General features: G+C 39.7%; 1 protein-coding gene across 2 annotated transcripts in view; it reads right to left on the bottom strand.

Moving 5' to 3' along the window:
• LOC133139610 (tumor necrosis factor receptor superfamily member 14-like) overlaps positions 1-15,914 on the bottom strand; it is a 66,162-nt gene extending 50,248 nt beyond the window's left edge. Inside the window, exons 1-10 of one of the 2 annotated variants that reach the window (XM_061259187.1) lie at positions 15,622-15,847; positions 12,624-12,675; positions 10,171-10,264; positions 9,889-10,014; positions 9,579-9,734; positions 9,150-9,240; positions 8,891-9,042; positions 8,740-8,793; positions 7,850-7,869; positions 5,463-7,464 (exon numbers count right to left, since the gene is read on the bottom strand). In XM_061259187.1, the coding sequence (XP_061115171.1) occupies positions 7,237-7,464; positions 7,850-7,869; positions 8,740-8,793; positions 8,891-9,042; positions 9,150-9,240; positions 9,579-9,734; positions 9,889-10,014; positions 10,171-10,264; positions 12,624-12,662 (960 nt within the window). In that variant the 5' untranslated portion in view covers positions 12,663-12,675; positions 15,622-15,847 and the 3' untranslated portion in view covers positions 5,463-7,236. Of the gene's footprint in view, positions 1-5,462; positions 7,465-7,849; positions 7,870-8,739; positions 8,794-8,890; positions 9,043-9,149; positions 9,241-9,578; positions 9,735-9,888; positions 10,015-10,170; positions 10,265-12,623; positions 12,676-15,621 lie in introns of those variants that run through there. The other variant, XM_061259188.1, reaches the window with a different exon arrangement.
• Between the last annotated feature and the right edge of the window lie 3,674 nt (positions 15,915-19,588).

The following is a 19,588-nucleotide window of genomic DNA, read 5'->3' as shown; positions in this document are numbered from 1 at the left end:
TAATGTGTGGTTATTTGGGTTTCTGTCACCTTCCCGCCAGTCTGGCCATTCTCCTCTGACCTCTCTCATGAACAAGGCCTTCCAGCAGAACTGCTGCTCACTGGATGTTTTTTGTATCATTCTCTGCAGACTCTAGAGACTGTTGTGCGTGAAAAGCCCAGGAGATCAGCAGTTTCTGAGATACTCAAATCACCCTTTCTGGCACCAACAATCATTCCACAGTCAAAGTCACTGAGATCACATTTCTTCTCCATTCCATTTGGTCTGAAAAACAGCTGAAACTCTTGACCATGTCTTCATGCTTTTATGCATTTAGTTGCTGCCACATGATAGGCTGATTTAATATTTGTATTAACAAGCTGGTGTACAGGTCGACCTAATAAAGTGCTCACTGAGTGCACAGAAAGATTGGTATATCATCCTGAGACCTGGTGCAAAAAAAACAACAAAAAAACATTGCAGTGAAAATTCTCATTCTAATGTTTTTTTTTTTGTTTTGTTTTTTTAATTCAATGTCTCTTATTGTGTAGGTTTCAGCATAGTTGAATATATGGTTCTTGACATTAATACCAGAGACTCATGTCCCCTGTAACTAGCCTGGATCTACATCAGGGTGATGGTTATGCATGCAGGATTAATGGAAACTAAGCACCTTACTTACTTACTAGATATCCGACAGGGGTCTTTATCTGGCTCTGCCTACAGGGGACAGAAATACATTTCCAGGTCTCAGGAGAATATAGCATCTGTGAATTGACAAATGTTACCTTCTGATTGCAATAAGGAAGTGTATTGCTATTTGACATTTAAACAAAACTGAAATAAGGAGCACAAGACAGAAGTCAGAATATACAGTGGGCTCCAGAATTATTGGCACCCTTGACTGGCAATGCACAAAACAATACATTGCCAATTGGGGGCCATTGCCAATAATTCTGGAGACCACTGTACATGTGCTAACGGAGGCACACAACAAGATGTGATTCATAACACCAGAGAACTGTACTTCATGAGATAATGAGGCTAAATATTTGTTTCTTACCATCCATATCCATAAATGCCACATATCTGATTTTCCTTTCATTTAAAGCATATTCCTGTGCACAATAAAATAACCAGGATTAATTTACCTTCAACATTACATTATTGGCATTTAGCAGATGCTCTTATCCAGAGCAACATACAGTTGATTAGACTAAGCAAGAGACAATCCTCCCCTGGAGCAAAGCAGGGTTAAGGGCCTTGCTCAAGGTTCCCAATGGCTGAGCGGATCTTATTGTGGCTACACTGGGATTAGAACCACCAAACTTGCGTGTCCTAGTCATTCATCTTAACCACAATGGTACAGGCCACCCTCTTCAACAGAGTTCATCAGTCCAAGACCGTCACATGTACAAAGTAAAATGCATTCAACCACAGTTAATTTAGCACATAATACTTTACTGTGTGCTTGATAGATGTCCATGTATCATAATTCACAAAAGTATGGTCAGATTTCACCCCTTTGTAGAAGTCCTGATTTCCATGATTCAGCCTAGGAAAAATAACACGTCACAGCATTCTCATTCCATCCATCCACTAAAAAATGTTTACTTGCATTTTCATGAAAATATTACATCTGAATATGTGAGTTGTCCTGACTGAGTTTCTGTATTCTATTACAGGAGATATTACTACTGCATGTCTAAAAAAGTAATTTACAGAAAGGGAACTGCTTTTGTGGATTCAGTTGATAAATGAGAATCTCATGACATTTAAAGAAATTAGTTCAGAAAATTCCAGTAACCCTTCAGTTCTAACCAGAGATTAACACATTGCAGTGACACAAGTGATGAGACTTCTGATAAAAACAAGGAAGACATGATGCCTAGGATTATTTAGTCTCCTGATAAACTCCAACAATTGCCAAGAGACCAGAATGTGTAATCTAGGGAAGGAAAAAACATTAATCTCACAGGCTGTCTGTTTGAGCATCAGATGATCCTGATGAGGCAGAGAGAAAATATAACTCGGGTGACTTCAAGTAGCCTATGTAGGATCCAACAATTCCCACAATCCCACAGGACAATTCCGCGACGTCCACCCCGCATGACGTCTAGCTCGGTTCAGCCAATCGCGTAATGGCGGGAGCAATAAACGTTCCCATATAAGAGCAAGACATGTTCTCGTTATCTTTCTTCTTCTCATCTTCTTCCCGCTTCACACGCGGAACGCTACATCAGGTTACCCCTGCAAAGCTCACCAACGGCAACGGCAACGAACTTTTACACCCGGAAAAAGGACCAGTGAACATACTTCCAGCAACCGAGCGGACCAGACGACAACGCGCGGCTAAGACGGGAACATCCCAGCTCTGCGCATCTCTCCAGTACATCATCGCTTCTACAAGGACAGCACGTCTTTTGGATCCAGCAATGCGTATGGACTCCGTAAGACAACAAACATTCAGGCATATCCAGTGTTTAGTTTAGTCTTGACTGATATTGTGAATCTGTGTTCTATATTAAACCCCGGTGTCTGTTTTGGAATCACATAGACATGAGAGCCAAGTTAAAGCAGTCTTTCAAAGAACTTCCAACCTTCAGGTTATCGTTATGTTTAATCATTGATAATGGTTATTTTAATTATTAATTAAAATACTAAATTTGTGGTTAGATATTTCTGATAACAGTAATTTTATGAGACTGATTACTTTTTGCAGTTGTACTGCTACATAACTTTAATTGGCGCCCCGGTTTCGTATGTAGTCTGTATGTAGTCAACAACTGATTGTCAAATCAAGTACAATTGAATAATATTTCAACAATATTTATTGTCCGTTTTCATTTCTAGTAAAATAAGGACTGCATTTAAAAATAAAGTACATAACCGAGCTTTTGAAAAATGTGCATCTGAAAATAAAGTGCTTAATTTTAGAAAAAAAGTGTAGTAGCGTTTCCCTTTTTGTTAACTCGATTTCACATCTTAACAGTTTAAACCGATTTTATAATAAACAATCTCAACACATCAGTAAATGTTTTTTTTTTTTTTTACGTTGACCCAAAATCCAAGCAACTTTAAGTGAATATTCGTTAGCACGTTGTTGGTCAGTGAATGAATGTGTTAGGATTCTGGTGGATCGATCATATTGGGCTCTTAGACCGTTTATTTTCTGTGGCTTCAATTCGGATTTGAGTGGGTATGTTTGTTCCAAAGATTTGTGCCTTGTCTCGTAGTGGCGCTTCGCATTACCGCTTTTAATAATCGGAACATATGAGACACTGGTTTTAAACTGTCCGTGGGAAGAATGAGCATGTAAGAGTCAGTCCATTCTTGATTAAAAGCTCGGTTTTCGCTCTCTCCTAAGAACTGCTAGTTTTACACCCTCCCTTTACCTGGGAGTCAGATAAGAAGTATGAAAACCGTATGGCCAATCAGTAAATTCAGGGCTGAATTTGGATTCAGGGACCAGAGTTCATTATCTATGGTGAATAACATTCTGGACAGAACATGAATAAGTCACCACAGGCGAGACGTGCCAATTTGGAAAACATCTCTGGTTTTGTTTGCAAAAATAACTTGCCATTTGTACGTTGAGAAATTGCATTCATTCACCACAAACTCAATTGCGTTCAGTTTACAGCAACAACAAAAAAATTAAATGGGCCCGAGTCCTTATCTTTGTTGTACAGTAAACAGTTGAAAGTGTACTTCCCTCTTTCAGCGCACTTATCCCTGGTTATGGGTATGCGCTTTGCACTTTGTTGTACGACGCTCTGGATAAGAGCGTCCGCCAAATTACGTTAATGTAATGAAAACAAACGATTTCATAGCCGAACGAATAACAAAATGCACCTTCCTAAGTACAAGACAGTCATGTAATCCTAAAGTAAACCACATTCACCTGAATTACGCCTATATTGTAGATCATTCCATTAGAAACGTTTCGAGAGTCAAAAAGGAAGGTTGATCTCATCCGTGTTAAAATAAATAAATGTATATAGGAAATGGACATACGGATTGTAAGCCTTATTTGATTCTGCAGCACGCCGAGACCCAATCTTTCGGACTCCAGAAAGTGTGGAAAGCAAGTATTGCGGTGCAAGCTGTAAAGTATCTTCTCTTAGATGGGCTCAATGTTTTATTACTTTAAACTTCGGCTGATTGTCTAAGTTACTTGCTAAAGCAATGGCTGTCCTGAAATACGTTAACGAAAGCTCAGTGAAGCTTTACAGGAAGTTAAGACCGGAAGTTCTGTACAGGAAGTCTAATTTGTACATCTGTAATGTTTGTTCTTTGAACCGTAAAACAAACGGCTTGGGCTAAACTGGATCTTTATTAAAGCCTTCACGACACCAATATGTCCAGCCAACAGGGTCCTATCATACCCACACTTCCGCCTTAACACGCATTAAAATCATAACATCTTCCTTTCCTTTTCCTTTCAAATGACTACGCCTTTTATCAAAACACACATATCACCTGAAACGCTTGCTTGTAACCTTCTAAAACCAGTGTATACAAAACGGAAATATCAATTCCACCTCAATAATGCCAATAATGTAATGTAATATAATCCTCACATCATATTTCTGCAAGCTGATTAACAGATGCTGAGTTGTCATAGGACAGTTATTGAGGGGCCTGGACATTATGGACACGAAGGGCCTGTGGTCAGTCTCCAGCTCAAAAGCCTGTCCATATATGTACTGGTGGAAACGTTCACAGCCGTATGTGCTGGCTAAAAGTTCCTTTTCAATTTGTGTGAAATTGACTTCAGCACTTGTCAATGCACAAGACGCATAGGCTACAGGCTGCCAGCGGTTATCACTCCTCTGCAAAAGTACTGCACCTAGGCCATACTGGGAAATGTCAGCCAAAATCCTAGTGTTTTTTTCTGGGTCATAGAACTTGAGTACTGGCTCCTCGGTTATGATCTCCTTCAGTTTTTTTATCATGTTTCCTGCTCATGAGACCACACCCACTCGTTCTTTTTCTCTAGAAGGCATCTCTAGAAGAGTGGTGCAGACTGGGTACACAACTGAGGAATGAACTTAGGCAAATATGTGACCATATCCATAAATCGTTCTTTTTTTTTTTGTGGACGTTCCATGTTCACTATGGCTGACGTCTTCCTTGGCTCTGGCTTGACACCATCCTCTGAAAGCACTTTTCCATGAGCAGGGCACAATCTAGGCATATGCGTGCCTCCTCACCCGCCACATTTAAAATCCTGACTTTGGGGACTTTTCTCCGTTTGCTTCAAAAACTGTTTTGGGCGCTGCTCCCGATTGGTCCCTGCTCAGCTGCTTTGCTTGCGCACAAGTGGTCTCTGCTGCTCTGCAGATGTGAACTGCTCTCTCCAGTGTTAACTCATGTTCACGTAACAGTCTTTCTCTGAGCCCATTATCAGGAATTCCACATACAATTCTATCTCTGACCAATGATTTGAGGTGGGAAGGAAGTACATTAGTATATTTCAGTTCACATCTAGTTTTATATTCTTTCTGTTGATACATAGTAGTATTAGGTAGTTTTGTAATTTTGCATATCAAGCAATCAGGCTGGTATTGCAAGGTGACAATAACATTCCATTACATTACATTACATTAAAGGCAGTTGGCAGACGCTCTTATCCAGAGCGACATACAACAAGAGCAAAGTGCATATCCATAACCAGGGATAACTGTACTGAAAGACCCTAGAGGGAAGTACAATTTCAACTGCTACCTGCACAAAAAGAAGTTTCGCTTCACAAAATACGTGATACCATTTGCAGACAGAAATATGCATGTATCAAATAAAATAAAAAATCATATTAATTACACTTAGTTCGGTAAGGGAAAAATGCCATTTTTAACATTTCACAGGTGAGCATCATCTGATGAAAGAGATCCCAGTAAAACAACGATAGCTGTACTTGAGTTTAACTTTCGTATTCATTTGCAAAGAAATGACAGTAAGACTCTTATACACACTTTTCCAGAAGGGGGGGCTTTACCAAAACAAAAAGACAAGAAGCTGGCCATGAACATTTATCAGTATTTTGTCTTCTGAATACCCCTTGTTGACCTTGCTGTAAGACCAGAATGTGCTAGGCTGAGAAGCAGAGACATTAAGGTGAAAGGCTGTCTGTCTGCTGGGACAGAGACAGAGAAAGACTCCTAGTAAGCACTTCATTCAGAAAGTGGTCTAATAGTAATAAGGATTATCACTAAAAGGTTATAATTTGTTGTAATCACGTGATTGTCTTTATGTTGACACACACATTGTCAATGAAGAATCAATTAAGAAAATTACCCTTACAGTTCTCAGTATAAAAGTTACATATAAAATATAAATATTTGATCATGTGAATGATACAGTTCTTATTAATGATTATTCATGTAATTCAAAATTTGACTGAAAAAAGGCAGTGCTGCAGTGAGAAACAAAGACATAAACTTGAAATGCTGACATTTACATTTACATTTGTCATTTGGCAGACGCTTTTAATCCAAAGCGACTTACAAGTGCATAGGTTCTACCATAAGTCAAAGCATCACATCCAGAACAAGCAAAATACACATGAAATGCTGTTCTAAACATAGTTGTCATCATAAGTGCAATTTTTAATTTTTTTAATTTTTTTATTTGGGGGGGGGGGGGGGGGGGTTAGACAAGGCTAGGGATATCAGAAAGGAGGGGCAGGGGAAATCAGGAGGGAGGACTAAGGTAGAGTTTGAAAAGGTGGGTTTTGAGTCTGCGTCGAAATAGGGGGAGGGATTCTGCTGTTCTGACAGTGGTAGGTAAGTCATTCCACCACTGAGGAACCAGAACGGAAAACAGGCGTGAACGTGCAGCTCGACCGCCAGGTGCACGTAGAGAGGGAGAGAAACAAAGACATAAATGTTGCTGAGAAACAGACATAAACTTGTAATGCCGAGAAACAAAGACATCAACTTGTAATGCTGAGAAACAAAGACATAAACATGTAATGCTGAGAAACAAAGACATGAACTTGTAATGCTTTCAGGTTTCATCGGTTAAATGAATGCAAATTTCACCATAGAGACGATGTGAAAATGCCACAGTTGCTGGGGAAATTGGCCTTCAATTTTCTTCAAGATTCCATTGACTAGCAATTGTGTTGATTGCTTCTCCTCCAGTTAGTAAGTTCAGTATAATATTCTGATTTGCTGGAGTTAAGAGCTCAAATGTTGATTGTATGTTATGGATTTCAGACGGCACAGCAAGGTCACAGGTTCAAAACCCAGCTCAAATCTTTCTTTCTGGAGTATGTTTATATGTTTCCTCCATTTGGGTTTCCTCCGGATATATTGGTTTCCTCCCATAGCGAATGGACATGCATATTAGGTTAATTTTCCTAAAGGAATCAGTGGAGGCGTGAATCTTAGGTGCTCTGCAATGGACTGGTAACCTGTCCAGGATGCATTCCTGTCTCTCGCCTGCATGCTGGGATGAGCTCCTGCCTGCCCTGCAACACTGACCAGGAATAGTCAGGTTAGATAAGATGGATAATGGATGGATGGATTTTCACACTGGTGTTTAATTAATGAAGGAATACATTAACTGACATCTAATGTGACATCTAATAGTTTTTTATCAGCTTTCGTTGTTTCCCTCATTAAGCTATCATGTGCTCCCTTACTTTCATGCTGCAGCTGGTTTAACTGGTCTTTTATTTCTGTTTCCTAGAAAAATTGAGACTCTCAGTAAATACAGTACTAACTGTAAAAGTATCATTTCATTCATCAACATCAGGAGTGACTCCAGAATTAAATTAACTAACATTATAGCAATGAGCCAATTCTGCACTTCAAATGTATTTAAAAATGTAGGCACATAATGTGAAAAGTTTCACACGTACCGTGTTCTTCATTCTCCTCTCTGAAAGCAAAATACTGGTTAATTATTTAGTTACTTGAATACAATATTTACATATTTCAGAATAACTTTAAAATGTAATATTACATTACTTTTATTTTCTGATGTCCATCTTTAATTCTTTAAAATCTAGTATGCTTACCACTCATATCTCTTGTGTAAATATGAGGATTTCTATTCACAGAATATAGATAACTCAACTTTAAACTATAACGTCTCATCAGATAGATTGGTAAATTACTTCAAATGAGAATGGTTCTTAAAATCACAACTGATACTTCTAATACAAGCAGCATAGCCACAGTAACTATGAGAACATGAACATATCTTGGTCCACATTCACTGATGTGCCTTTGCTTTGTTCCAGTTTTTGGTTTACAGTGGTGATTAATTGATGAGATAATACATTAACTGAAACTAGCCCTCATTATAATGTAAATTAACAGAATGGCTCTAACCTGGCAGAACAGACTAACATATGCAGACAGTAACAGTAATGTATATGAACAGAATGGCTCTAACCTGTTAGAACAGACTGTAACAGTAAGGTATATGAACAGAATGGCTCTAACCTGTTACAACAGACTGTAACAGTAATGTATAAGAGCAGAATGGCTCTAACCTGTTAGGACAGACTGTAACAGTAATGTATATGAACAGAATGGCTCTAACCTGTTAGAACAGACTGTAACAGTAATGTATATGAACAGAATGGCTCTAACTTGTAAGAACAGACTGTAACAGTAATGTATATGAACAGAATGGCTCTAACCTGTTAGAACAGACTGTAACAGATGCAGGCTACACACAGCCCATCTAATGGTATTCATATCAGCATTGTGATCTCCCCCACAAAGATGTGCACTCCCTTACCTTCATCCTGTGGCTGTTCTATCCCTCCATTTTGTTTTCCCTTCTTTCTCTTTCCTATTCACAGAATACAAGTACCATTTAAATACGTATTTAAAATGCAATACCCTTTAAATATGTATTAAAGTCTTATCAGACAGATGGGGAAACTTACTTGAAATGAAAATTCCTATGACAGCTGATAGTCCTGCTACAAGCACAAGCACCACAGGCACAACCACAGCAACAAGATCATTTCTTGGTCCACATACACTGTCTGATGTGTCTGTTCCAGCTGTAATTTCCTGAAGTCCCAAGGATTGGCAACTGTCAGAAAAGTAAATACATTAAAAGAAAATCTCAAATAATCATCAGGGTTATATTTAGTATCAAACCCAACTTATGTAATTTGAGAATAAATGCAGGAAACTTACTCTGTGTGTGGTTTGCAGAATGGCAAAGAAGATTCATTTGAAAATGTTTTGTCACGACATTCTTCGCATTCGGTATTGGTCAATATTGTTCCTGTGCAAGTAAATATTGGAAGGCATGTTAAGACATTTACAATCTTCAAAAGAAGTTTTCAGAAAAGTAGACTGTGCAATTAAGTGAGCTAATTTTGCAAAACAGAAAAGGCTATTAACAAAAGAAGAACATTTCACATACAACGCACATTTAAACTGAGCATGAACATGCACAAAGCCCAACCTGCATTAACGGAAGCAGATCGTGCAGCAAGTGGCCTCTGCTAACCCCTCAGAAATGAGAGGAACTACACCATACGATGAACGACCATACGATGACCCAATCCCCCCCCCCACTCCCCACTCCCCCCATAGATGGCAGATATGATGCAATCTCACCATTGCGTTTGATTAATGTCCCAGGCCTGCAGATAGTGTGTCTCTGTGCTAATCTGCAGCCCTTCTTATCTGCCTCAGTGCAGTAGTGCTGATCCAGAGTCCCACACATTGCATCAGAGGTGCGACTGCACTCCCTGGCTGTCTTTAAACCAAGACCTGAACGGAGAATAAAGAGCCGTATTACTACACTACCAACCTGTCACCCATCAAGTAAATATAGATAATATAGATACAGAATATGGACAGTCAAGCAAGTTGCAAATGGCCATATAATGAATAAACACATTGGTTGAATATGAATCTTTCTCACCTGGGTCACAGACTGCACAAGTGATACAATAAAGAAGACCGTTGGGCACCGCCATGAATGATCCAGCAGTGCACGGTTTACAGGAGGTGCTTGTGTATTCTGTGCAGTGCCTATAAACATGCTCCCCTGTGTGAAAGATTAATCACAAAACATAGCTAAAATGTACCCATTTGAAATAACATTTCAATGACAACAAAATAAAGAGCGCTTTCACTTCTTAATGCCTGTAAGCCAACATATAATGCAGTAGAAGCTTTATTTTGATAAAAGATAGTGACTTACCAGGTGAGCACATCGGACAGCACTCTCCATTAATGAAGTATTCTGCACTTCCACAGCAATAGGAGAGGTCACAGAAAAGGAGCAACAGATATACCTGCAGCACATTAAATATTACAAATAAAACTCATTTAGTTATTTCTGCTTTCAATTGAACATCTACCATCTGAATGTATCTGAGGGTACGATTGCACATTTAGAAAGATGGGTGTATATCCTCCTCAGCTGGCAGGAATGATTTATTTATTTATTTTTTTTACATAATACAGCAGTCATGGATGACAAAACATGGTGCAGCGAAAATATTTTGAAATATATACTGAGCACTTTATTTGATATTAGGTCTTCTGCTGCTGTAGTCTATCCACTTAAAGAGTTTTGAAACATTGCGTGTTCAGAGATGCTCTTCTGCACACCACTGTTGTAATGTGTGGTTATTTGGGTTACTGTCACCTTCCCGTCAGCTTTGACCAGTCTGGCCATTCTCTGCAAACTCTAGAGACTGTTGTGCAAGAGATCACCCTTTCTGGCACCAGATCACAGTCACTTAGATCACATTTCTTCCCCATTCTGACATTTGGTCTGAAAAACAGCTGAACCTCTTGACCATGTCTTCATGGTTTTATGCATTTAGTTGCTGCCACATGATTGGCTGATTTAATTGTATTAACAACCTGGTGTACAGGTCTCCCTAATAAAGTGCTCACTGAGTGCATATCTGCTATCTGAAGTAATTCATTTCTCTGATTATGATAGCACATTCAGAAATATGTATAGTATATAAGTATATCATCCTGAGACCTGGCAAATAAAAACCATGTTGCAGTGAAAGCTCATTTAAATAATCTTTTATTCAATGTCCCTTATCGTGTAGGTTTCAGCATAGTTGAACATATGGTTCTTGTGATTCATACCACAGACTGTGAGATGCCATGTCAAAAACAAGGCAGCAAAAGGTTTTAGTGAAAATGAGGTTGATTTATTCTCACAAAAAACAGTGAAGGGTACGGGGTGGTGGGAAAGAACAAAGGCAGCTGATCTTGGCCTCATTACTCCAACGCAGCCCATGTGTGATTGAGGGGTTGTGGCCAGGAGCAGTTCACAATCTGCAGGTGTGCCTCGTTGTGTCCTGATCAGCTCCAATCATTCAATTATTGTACGAGAAACTTGGACTGAGTTTCTCTCCCTGGACCTAAAGCCCTCCAGCATATTAGCAGGAAAATACCTTCCCTCAACCACATGACCAAGAGGTATCCTCCAGCGGCAGGCCCTTGATGAGGGCCAGGTTGGCCCAGTGGCCACAAGACACATGTCCCCTGTAACTAGCCTGGATCTACATCAGGGTGACGGTTATGTGTGCCGGATTGATGGAAACTAAGCACATCAGAGTCGTCTCCGGGTCTTAACTGTGACTGGATGGTCCAGGCACTCATGGCTGAATGCACACAGCACCTTGCATTGCTCCTCCACTGTATGTTGCCCCTGGAGTGCTAGCTCAGGTAGCAGTGTCTAATGTCCCCTATCAGCAGCCCGATGAGTGGAGAGGTAGGGAGCAGAGCCTGCATTTGTGTCTACACTTTACACCATCACATATTGTATATTATTTCATCTTGGAACATTAGAAAATTTTTAACTTCTCCATAGCTGTGAACTCTCACGCTTTTGGCGTGAGACACATGCAAAGCGTGAGAGTTGGCAGCTATGCTTCTCATATAATTTCTCATGAAATCTGAAATGAAGTAATTTAGTAAGTAATAATTAAGTCTGCAATGTAATTTGCATGAGATGTTGAGAACCCATGACCATGCCATTTAAGAAACCATTTCAATTAACATCGTTTCCCCAAGCGTTTAGACGTCTCAGGTCCGTTCTCCCACTGTCTTCTTATTACCCAGGCTGAAGCCAAACACATAATGAATTTTGTGGCTTCTGCTGAAGCCAGTAGATAGTTATCCCAGTATTAGTACTACTTGTACACAAGACTATCTTGATAACAGTACATTTCTGTTCGGCTTCTTTTTTCTTTCTTTTTTCATGAGCTGTAAGCCGTAATCCTCAAGGTTTGAAATAAATAACTTAGTGTAATGAATCTAAAATATATGAAAATCACGGAATTACGAAAAGAAAAAAAAACTTTTCCACAATATTATAATTTTTTGAGATGCACCTGTATATTTGAAATGATAATGACAAACGTTACCTTTTAATTGTAATAAGGAAGTGTATTGTTATTTGACATTTAAACAAAAACTGAAATAAGGAACAGAAGACAGAAGTCGGTATATACAATGGGATCCAGAATTATTGGCACCCTTGACTGCCAATGTACAAAACAATACATTGCCAATCAGGGGTGCCAACAATTCTGGAGACCACTGTACATGTGCTAACAGAAGCACACAACAAGATGTGATTTATAACAATGAAGATAATGAGGCTAAATATTTGTTTCTTACCATCCACATCCACAAATGCCACATGATTTGCCACATCATTGAAAGCACATTCCTGTGCACAACAAAATAAGCAGGATTAATTTACCTCCAACAGAGTTAGACAACAACGTTAAATGCACTCGATCACAGTTCATTAAATGCATAATAATAATACTTTGCTGTGTGCTTGATAGATGTCCATGTATTGTAATTCACAAAATAACATGTCATTCTCATTCCATCCATCCACATTCACTTGCATTTTCATGAAAATATTAAATCTGAATATGTGAGTTGTCCTGACTGAGTTTCAGTATTCTCTCAGCAGGAGGTATTACTACTGCATGTGTAAAAAAGTAACTTATAGAAAGGTAACTGTTTTTGTGGATTCAGTTGATAAATGATAGAATCACATGACATTTAAAGAAATGAGTTCAGGTAATGTTACGGCGGGGGGGACAGAGGAACCAGAAGCAGACACAGGGGAGTGTTAAATGGCAGGTTTACTAGCAGGTGAAGGAGCAGACAGAGCATAGTCAAAAAGCAGGCCAGGGTCAAAAACCGGGGGGTCAATCCAATAAGGCAGAGGTACAGAAATCTACAACACACAAAGAATTGTCCAGGGAAGCAGGCAGGGGTCAAAACAGGAAATCCACACAAATACACAAAGGCAAGGACTAGGAAACAAGGAGGCTAGAACTGGGGGGAAGGGATGAAGGGCTCAGGACTCAAAACAGGACAAGACAAACTAGCCGCGTGCAACTGAAAAGGACAGGTATAAATACACAGGGGAATGAGACAAACTAGGTGGGGCATGGGAGTGAGGGCAGTCTAACAAATAAACATCAGGTGAGACACATGAAAGGGTAATAGGACAATAACGAGGGGGAAACGAAAACGCGGACTGGATTCACAAAGGCACACATGTAATACAAACGGCTCCGGACTAGGGAGTAGACAATTTGCAGAAAATCAGGAGAAGCAGAGATACGGAGAGACAGGTGCGAATACTTCGCTGAAACTAAGCAAGTAATCAGCGATAGAATAGGGAGGCGGAGTTACAGAACAGAATCAAAACTGGAGATGCGTTAGTAAGTTAGTTAAGTGATTTAAATTACAAATACTGTAGGGGAAAATTCACAGAACAAAGGTCTCCCTCCTAAAAGCATGATAAACAATCACAAGTCAAAATCAGATTCCACCTTAGTGAGCAGGCTGGTTCCTCCAAAACTCTTGACGATGTGTGCTAAAAGTTTATCAATATATCTGTATTAAAGTATGATATGTACCCTGTATAGTTTCAAACTGATGAACTGCTAAATTGTGCTAGAATTACACAGCAGCCAGCTGGCAGGGGGGGGCCCGTCGTGAACTGTGTAGACCAAACTGTCAAGGACACGGGCAGAGCAAGATATGACTGTACAGCTGATTTCTCCGGGACTCTCGATGTTTTATGCCAGAAGTGTATCTATTTGACCGAGAACATTAATTATAGCTGAGCATAAGGACCATTGGCAATTTGCCACAATGACGTTGTGGGAGGAGCGTTGGGAGGAGATACGATAAGAACAGTGTGGGTGATTTGCCAGAATGAGGTTTGAGGAGGAGTTGTAGGTGGAGTAACTGTGTATAAAATGGGTGTAAAAATGACAGGCAGGGTTTCAGTTCTGGAGAACTGATCCGGCTTTATGCGCGTGTGCTAATAAAGTCTGATTTTCCTGAAGATCTTGCTGCCATGGTGTCGTCTTTTCCCTCGCGAAAATGTTTTTCGACAAATTGAAGATTTGGACTCTGTCGTTTCCTAGAAACGACACTACCCAAAACTAGTGAATGTTAGTTTGTCAAACATATTAGTGTTATGTTAGTTGGGATTAGTATTTTAGTGCTATGTACAAACATGAAATGGAGAGAAAGCAGGAAGTAAGGAATGCAAGATTGGAAGGAAGGTTGAACCCCGGAACTACCGTAAACACCCGAATAGTGGGGCACGCAGACAGGGGAGTGACTGGGCTAGTAAACATTTAGACTCAGACATCACAGGGAAAGACGAGTGCAAAGACTAATGAATATAAACAGAACACCAGACATGAAATATGAAAAATAATAAATTACAAGAATAATGATAATTAACAAAGATGAACTAACACAGGACAGAACACAGAAACATAACAGGTAATTCCAGTAAGCCTTCAGTTCCAACCAGAGATTAACACATTTCCACCCACCTTTCTGGAACATTTTTACCATATCACTAAAATTCCATAACTGCTGAGGGGGAATAAATTCCACCACCCATACAGAAACAATTTGTCATCTGAGAGCTCAAAAGAATGTTCATGTAAATTCCAGAGCAACTCATGAATCTACAAATGTATAATATTTATTTCAATGATAATAATTCTGACTATCAATTTGTTACTTATTAGATAGCAGGGATCAGCAGTTCATGATCCCAGAGGGATCCACCCTCCCTTTACCTGGGAGTCAGGTATGAATCAGTAGCACTAATTAGCCATGAGAAAATACATTCAGGCCTGAATTTGGATTCAGGGGCCAAAGTTGATGATCTATGCTGAATAGCATTCTGGACAGAACAGGATGAAGTCACCACAGGCGAGAAGTGAAAGCTGCCAATTTGGAAAACCTCTCTGTGGCCTTGTTTACAAGAATAACTTGCCATTTGCACATTGAGAAATTACATTACATGAATGGCATTTCCACAAACTCAATTGCTTTCAGTGTACAGCAACAAAAAACGTTGATCAAATAGGCCCTAGTCCTTATCTTTGTTGTACAGTTAGCAATTGAACTTGTAATTCCCTCTCGGGTCTTTCAGCGCACTTATCCCTGGTAATGGGTATGCACTTTGCTCTTTGTTGTACGTCGCTCTGTATAAGAGCGTCTGACAAATGCCATTAATGGAACGTAATGAAAACAAACGATTTCCTAGCCGAACGAATAACAAAATGCACCTTCCTAAATACAAGAGTCATGTAATCCAAAAGTAAACAACATTCACCTGAATTACGCCTATATTGCCGATCGTGGGATTTCCGTTTCGTCGAAAACTAAGCACCTCACCCGTGTTAACAAATCTGCCACCATGTTCTTCTATTCTAAACAGAAGCCTATCTAATGCCTGCGTGTCATTTTCTCGGAATTAGACGGAATGTAAGCCTTACTTGATTCGGGAGCTCACCGAGACTCAATCTGTGTTTGGACTTCAGAAAGTGCGGAAAGAAAGTCCAAAGATTGCGGTGCAAGATAGGCTCTTTATTACTTTCAATTTCGGTTACTTGTCAAAGCAATGGCTGTGCCTAACTAGTTAGGCTACTCCCACGCTACTAGGCTACTTAATGTTAAATACAAAGCGTTAAATACAAAATAAATGTCAAATACAGCGCTTCTAGTCACATGCTTTTGGGAGTAACTTCAAAAATCCTCATACGGATAGGTGTGGACAACTTATTTACAAGAATAAGCTTTTTACATACAACAACCGATTGTTGTTTAACGTTACATAGTTTCTGCTGGTTTCCAGACAAAATGTTAACAGTGAATAGATTTTCCATTTTTTGTTCGCTGTGAACCGTTAGGTTGTTGATGAAGCATTGCATTCAGGACACGATTACACAATTGACCTACAGTAGTAGCATGAGGCTACACCAGGCAGTACTAATTCAGCTGTAATAAGAATGCAAATGAGTCCAGTTGAGTTGATTTCACATTAAATATTTTACTGTACAATAAGAGGGTTCCGACTTCCCGTGGAATGTATTCAAATTACCAACTCATACTGCTTGTAGTGTAAGTGAAGAGAGGTATATTTAGATATTTTGTTCATACATGCAATCCAGTATTTAACAACATATTTTATATACAGTGTGAGTAAATAGCCCTGGTGCAGAAAGTATGGAGGCTGAGAAAATGTTCCAGTTGCAACTGTGGCACACAGGAAGCCTCTTGACAACATTCCTGATTGCATCATGTAATTTCTGCATATTTGCCAGCTTCACATTTATGCTCCCATTCTACCATATTCCAAAGGTGTTCTCTTGGATTCAGATCCGGTGATTTGGAACGCCACTGAATAACATTGAACTCATTGTCATGTTTATGAAACCAGTTTTTAAGGCGACTTCTGCTTTGTGACATGGTGCATTATCATGCTGGAAGTAGCCATTAGAAGATGGGTACATTGTGGCCATGAAGGGATGCACATGATCAGCAACAATACTCAAATAGGCTGTGGCATTCAAGCGATGATTGAGTGGTATTAACGGGCCCAAAGTGTGTCAAAAAATCTTCCCCACACCGTTACACACCGCCAGCAGTTGGCGCAAGGCAGGTTGGGTCCATGGATTCATGCTGCTGGTGCCAAATTCTCCTAATGCCACTCTAAAGAATCTCCATCTTGACTGGGACTAAGAAGTATGAACATATCACTATCCACTTCGCTTCACTGGCTACCTATCAAGTATAGGATAGATTTCAAGGTCCTGCTCCTGACTTTTAAAGTCTTGCATGGTCCTGCACCGGTTTACATAACTAACCTGCTTTTCCCCTATAAACCCACAAGTTCAGATTACAAAGGTGTTGTAATTTGTACCCAGTGTTTTTTGATATTGTGAAATGTGAATATAATGGTAAGGATATAATGATGTACACATATACAGTCCCTTCAAAAAGTATAAGAACAGCAATGGCCAATTCCTTTGTTACAATACACGGAATACCTTTGCGGTGGAAATTAAAAAAAGATGAAGACAAGAGTTCATTATTTCAGCTTTGATTTCCTGGTATTTACACCTAGATGTGTTATACTACTTAGAATGTAGCACCTTTGGTGTCAGACCAGGCCATTTTTATGTTAGCAAACATATTGGAACAAAGAGCATATCCCTTGCTTGCAGTAGCTGCATCAAGCCTGTGAGCCATTGACATCACCAAACTGCTTTTCCAGGCTTTTACTGCAGCCTCTTTCAGTTGTGGTTTGTTTTGGGTGGTTTTTCCTTTCAATCTCCTATTCAGGAGGTGAAATGAACTTTGTGGGGAAAATTGTTACATTGGATTTGTCAACAAATAACACAAACACATCATTGGGGAAAATATATATATATATATATATATAAAATTCTAAACCAAATATAACCAGCAGGGCCCAGATCAGTTATTGTCAGTGGTGAACCTCTGAGACCGTTTATTTGATACAAGATATGTATCAAAGAAGAAATTATATTAATTACATTTCGTACTCAGTATAAATGTTACATATACACTACACATATTTACATATAAAATATAAATATTTGATCATGTGAATGATAGTTTTTATAAATGATTGTTTTTTCATGTAATTCTAAATTTGACCGAAAAAAGCAGTGCTGCAGTTGTGACAGTTTGGACAACTTCCTGCTGCCAAATAATAAAACCTCTCATCACACAAGTAAATGAGTAGTTTGTGCACAATTCTCATATGTATTTGAGAGTGCTTTCCTTTTTTGTAAAAAAAAAAAGTAAAAAAAACAAACAAAAAGCTATGTGCATATTCTACTGCTGCTTGTTCTGCATGCTCATAGTCATATACAGAACTCGCTGCCGTAAAACCCCACGCTAACCCAACTACGGAATTTAGCGAGGGCCGAAGGTATTAGCATGCTTGTCCGTCTGGTGTTGCTGAAAGAATACTAGTAGGGTTAAATATTAGTGGCCCCTATGTGTAGAGTCTAGATCAGCCAATAAATAAACCACGATACAAAGACAGTAGTACCACTCTGCCTTCCGCTCTTTACTGGTCCGGGCTGACCAAGAATCTCCACAATAGGGCCAATACATTGACCTTCGTTAAATCTGACTCCATTTAGAATAATAATTTAGATTAGTTATCCACATTTGGTGGATGTCTTATTTATAATTTGGACTTGATAGCTACAGGAATCCTGTACCGTTATGGGCTCCCTGAACAATCCTCTGCTGGTTCCGCCGCATGTCACATCACGCGTTACGTGCACGTCTCACGAGCTGGCTAGATATCTGCAGTCATTACAGAGGTCACAGGAATAGCTACTTTTGGGTATATCTGTTTACAGCCTAGGGACCCCAGAAGGCCAACAAGCTACGGCTGTTCTCGACATGAATGAACTACCACGCGGAGGCGAGGGATTTACCATCAGAGGTCTACGGGTGCTAGACACCGTGATACATTAAGTGTAAATTTACATCCTCCCTAGACCAACCCAAGGGGGTAACCAAGCATTCCCTGTGTAACAGTGAGTGTTCAGTAAGCGAAACCACACAGCACAAGTTTTAACAATTTATTTTACCAGCCAGGTTACATACATAATTACACTCTAGTTCCAAATAAAATATACATAAAAGTATTTCAAAGGAAGATTTACAGACAACCCACTCATACGTGTGTGCAGAGAACAAGCCGTGGCCGCTCAGGCGACCAGCCACAGTCGCAGCAGAGATGAACAATGCCGGCTATTCCTGCTGTATCCCTCTCAGATCCGGGAACGATGCGACGCGGTTCGGATTCCGCTCAAGCAGTCCTTGCTGAGCTCTGATTTTATGACCTTTCACTCATACCCAGCACCACAAGGCCAGGATTGTATATTTATTTATCCTAGACTTTTTTTTTTATCTCTGACTGCTGCAAGATTGTCTCTTTCAGGTCATGCAGGTCTAATATCTAATGATTCCATTGACTAGCAATTGTGGCAATTGCTTCTCCTCCAGCTAGTAAGGCGGTCTCATCCAGCGACTTAAGATTGCCTTGAAAGCATCGTTGTCGACTGGTCGGTCATGTTCAGTATAACATTCTGTTTTGCTGGAGTTAAGAGCTCAAATGCTGATTGTATGTTATGGATTTCAGACGGCACAGCAAGAAGGTCACAGGTTCAAATCCCAGCTCAAATCTTTCTTTCTGGAGTATGTTTATATGTTTCCTCCATGTCCAAGGAATCAGCGGAGGCGTGAATGTT

Source organism: Conger conger, chromosome 10, assembly GCF_963514075.1.
Source record: "Conger conger chromosome 10, fConCon1.1, whole genome shotgun sequence".
Lineage (NCBI taxonomy): Eukaryota > Metazoa > Chordata > Actinopteri > Anguilliformes > Congridae > Conger > Conger conger.
The sequence above is the reverse complement of the archived record's forward strand: the minus strand, read 5'-3'. Positions and strand labels throughout refer to the sequence as shown.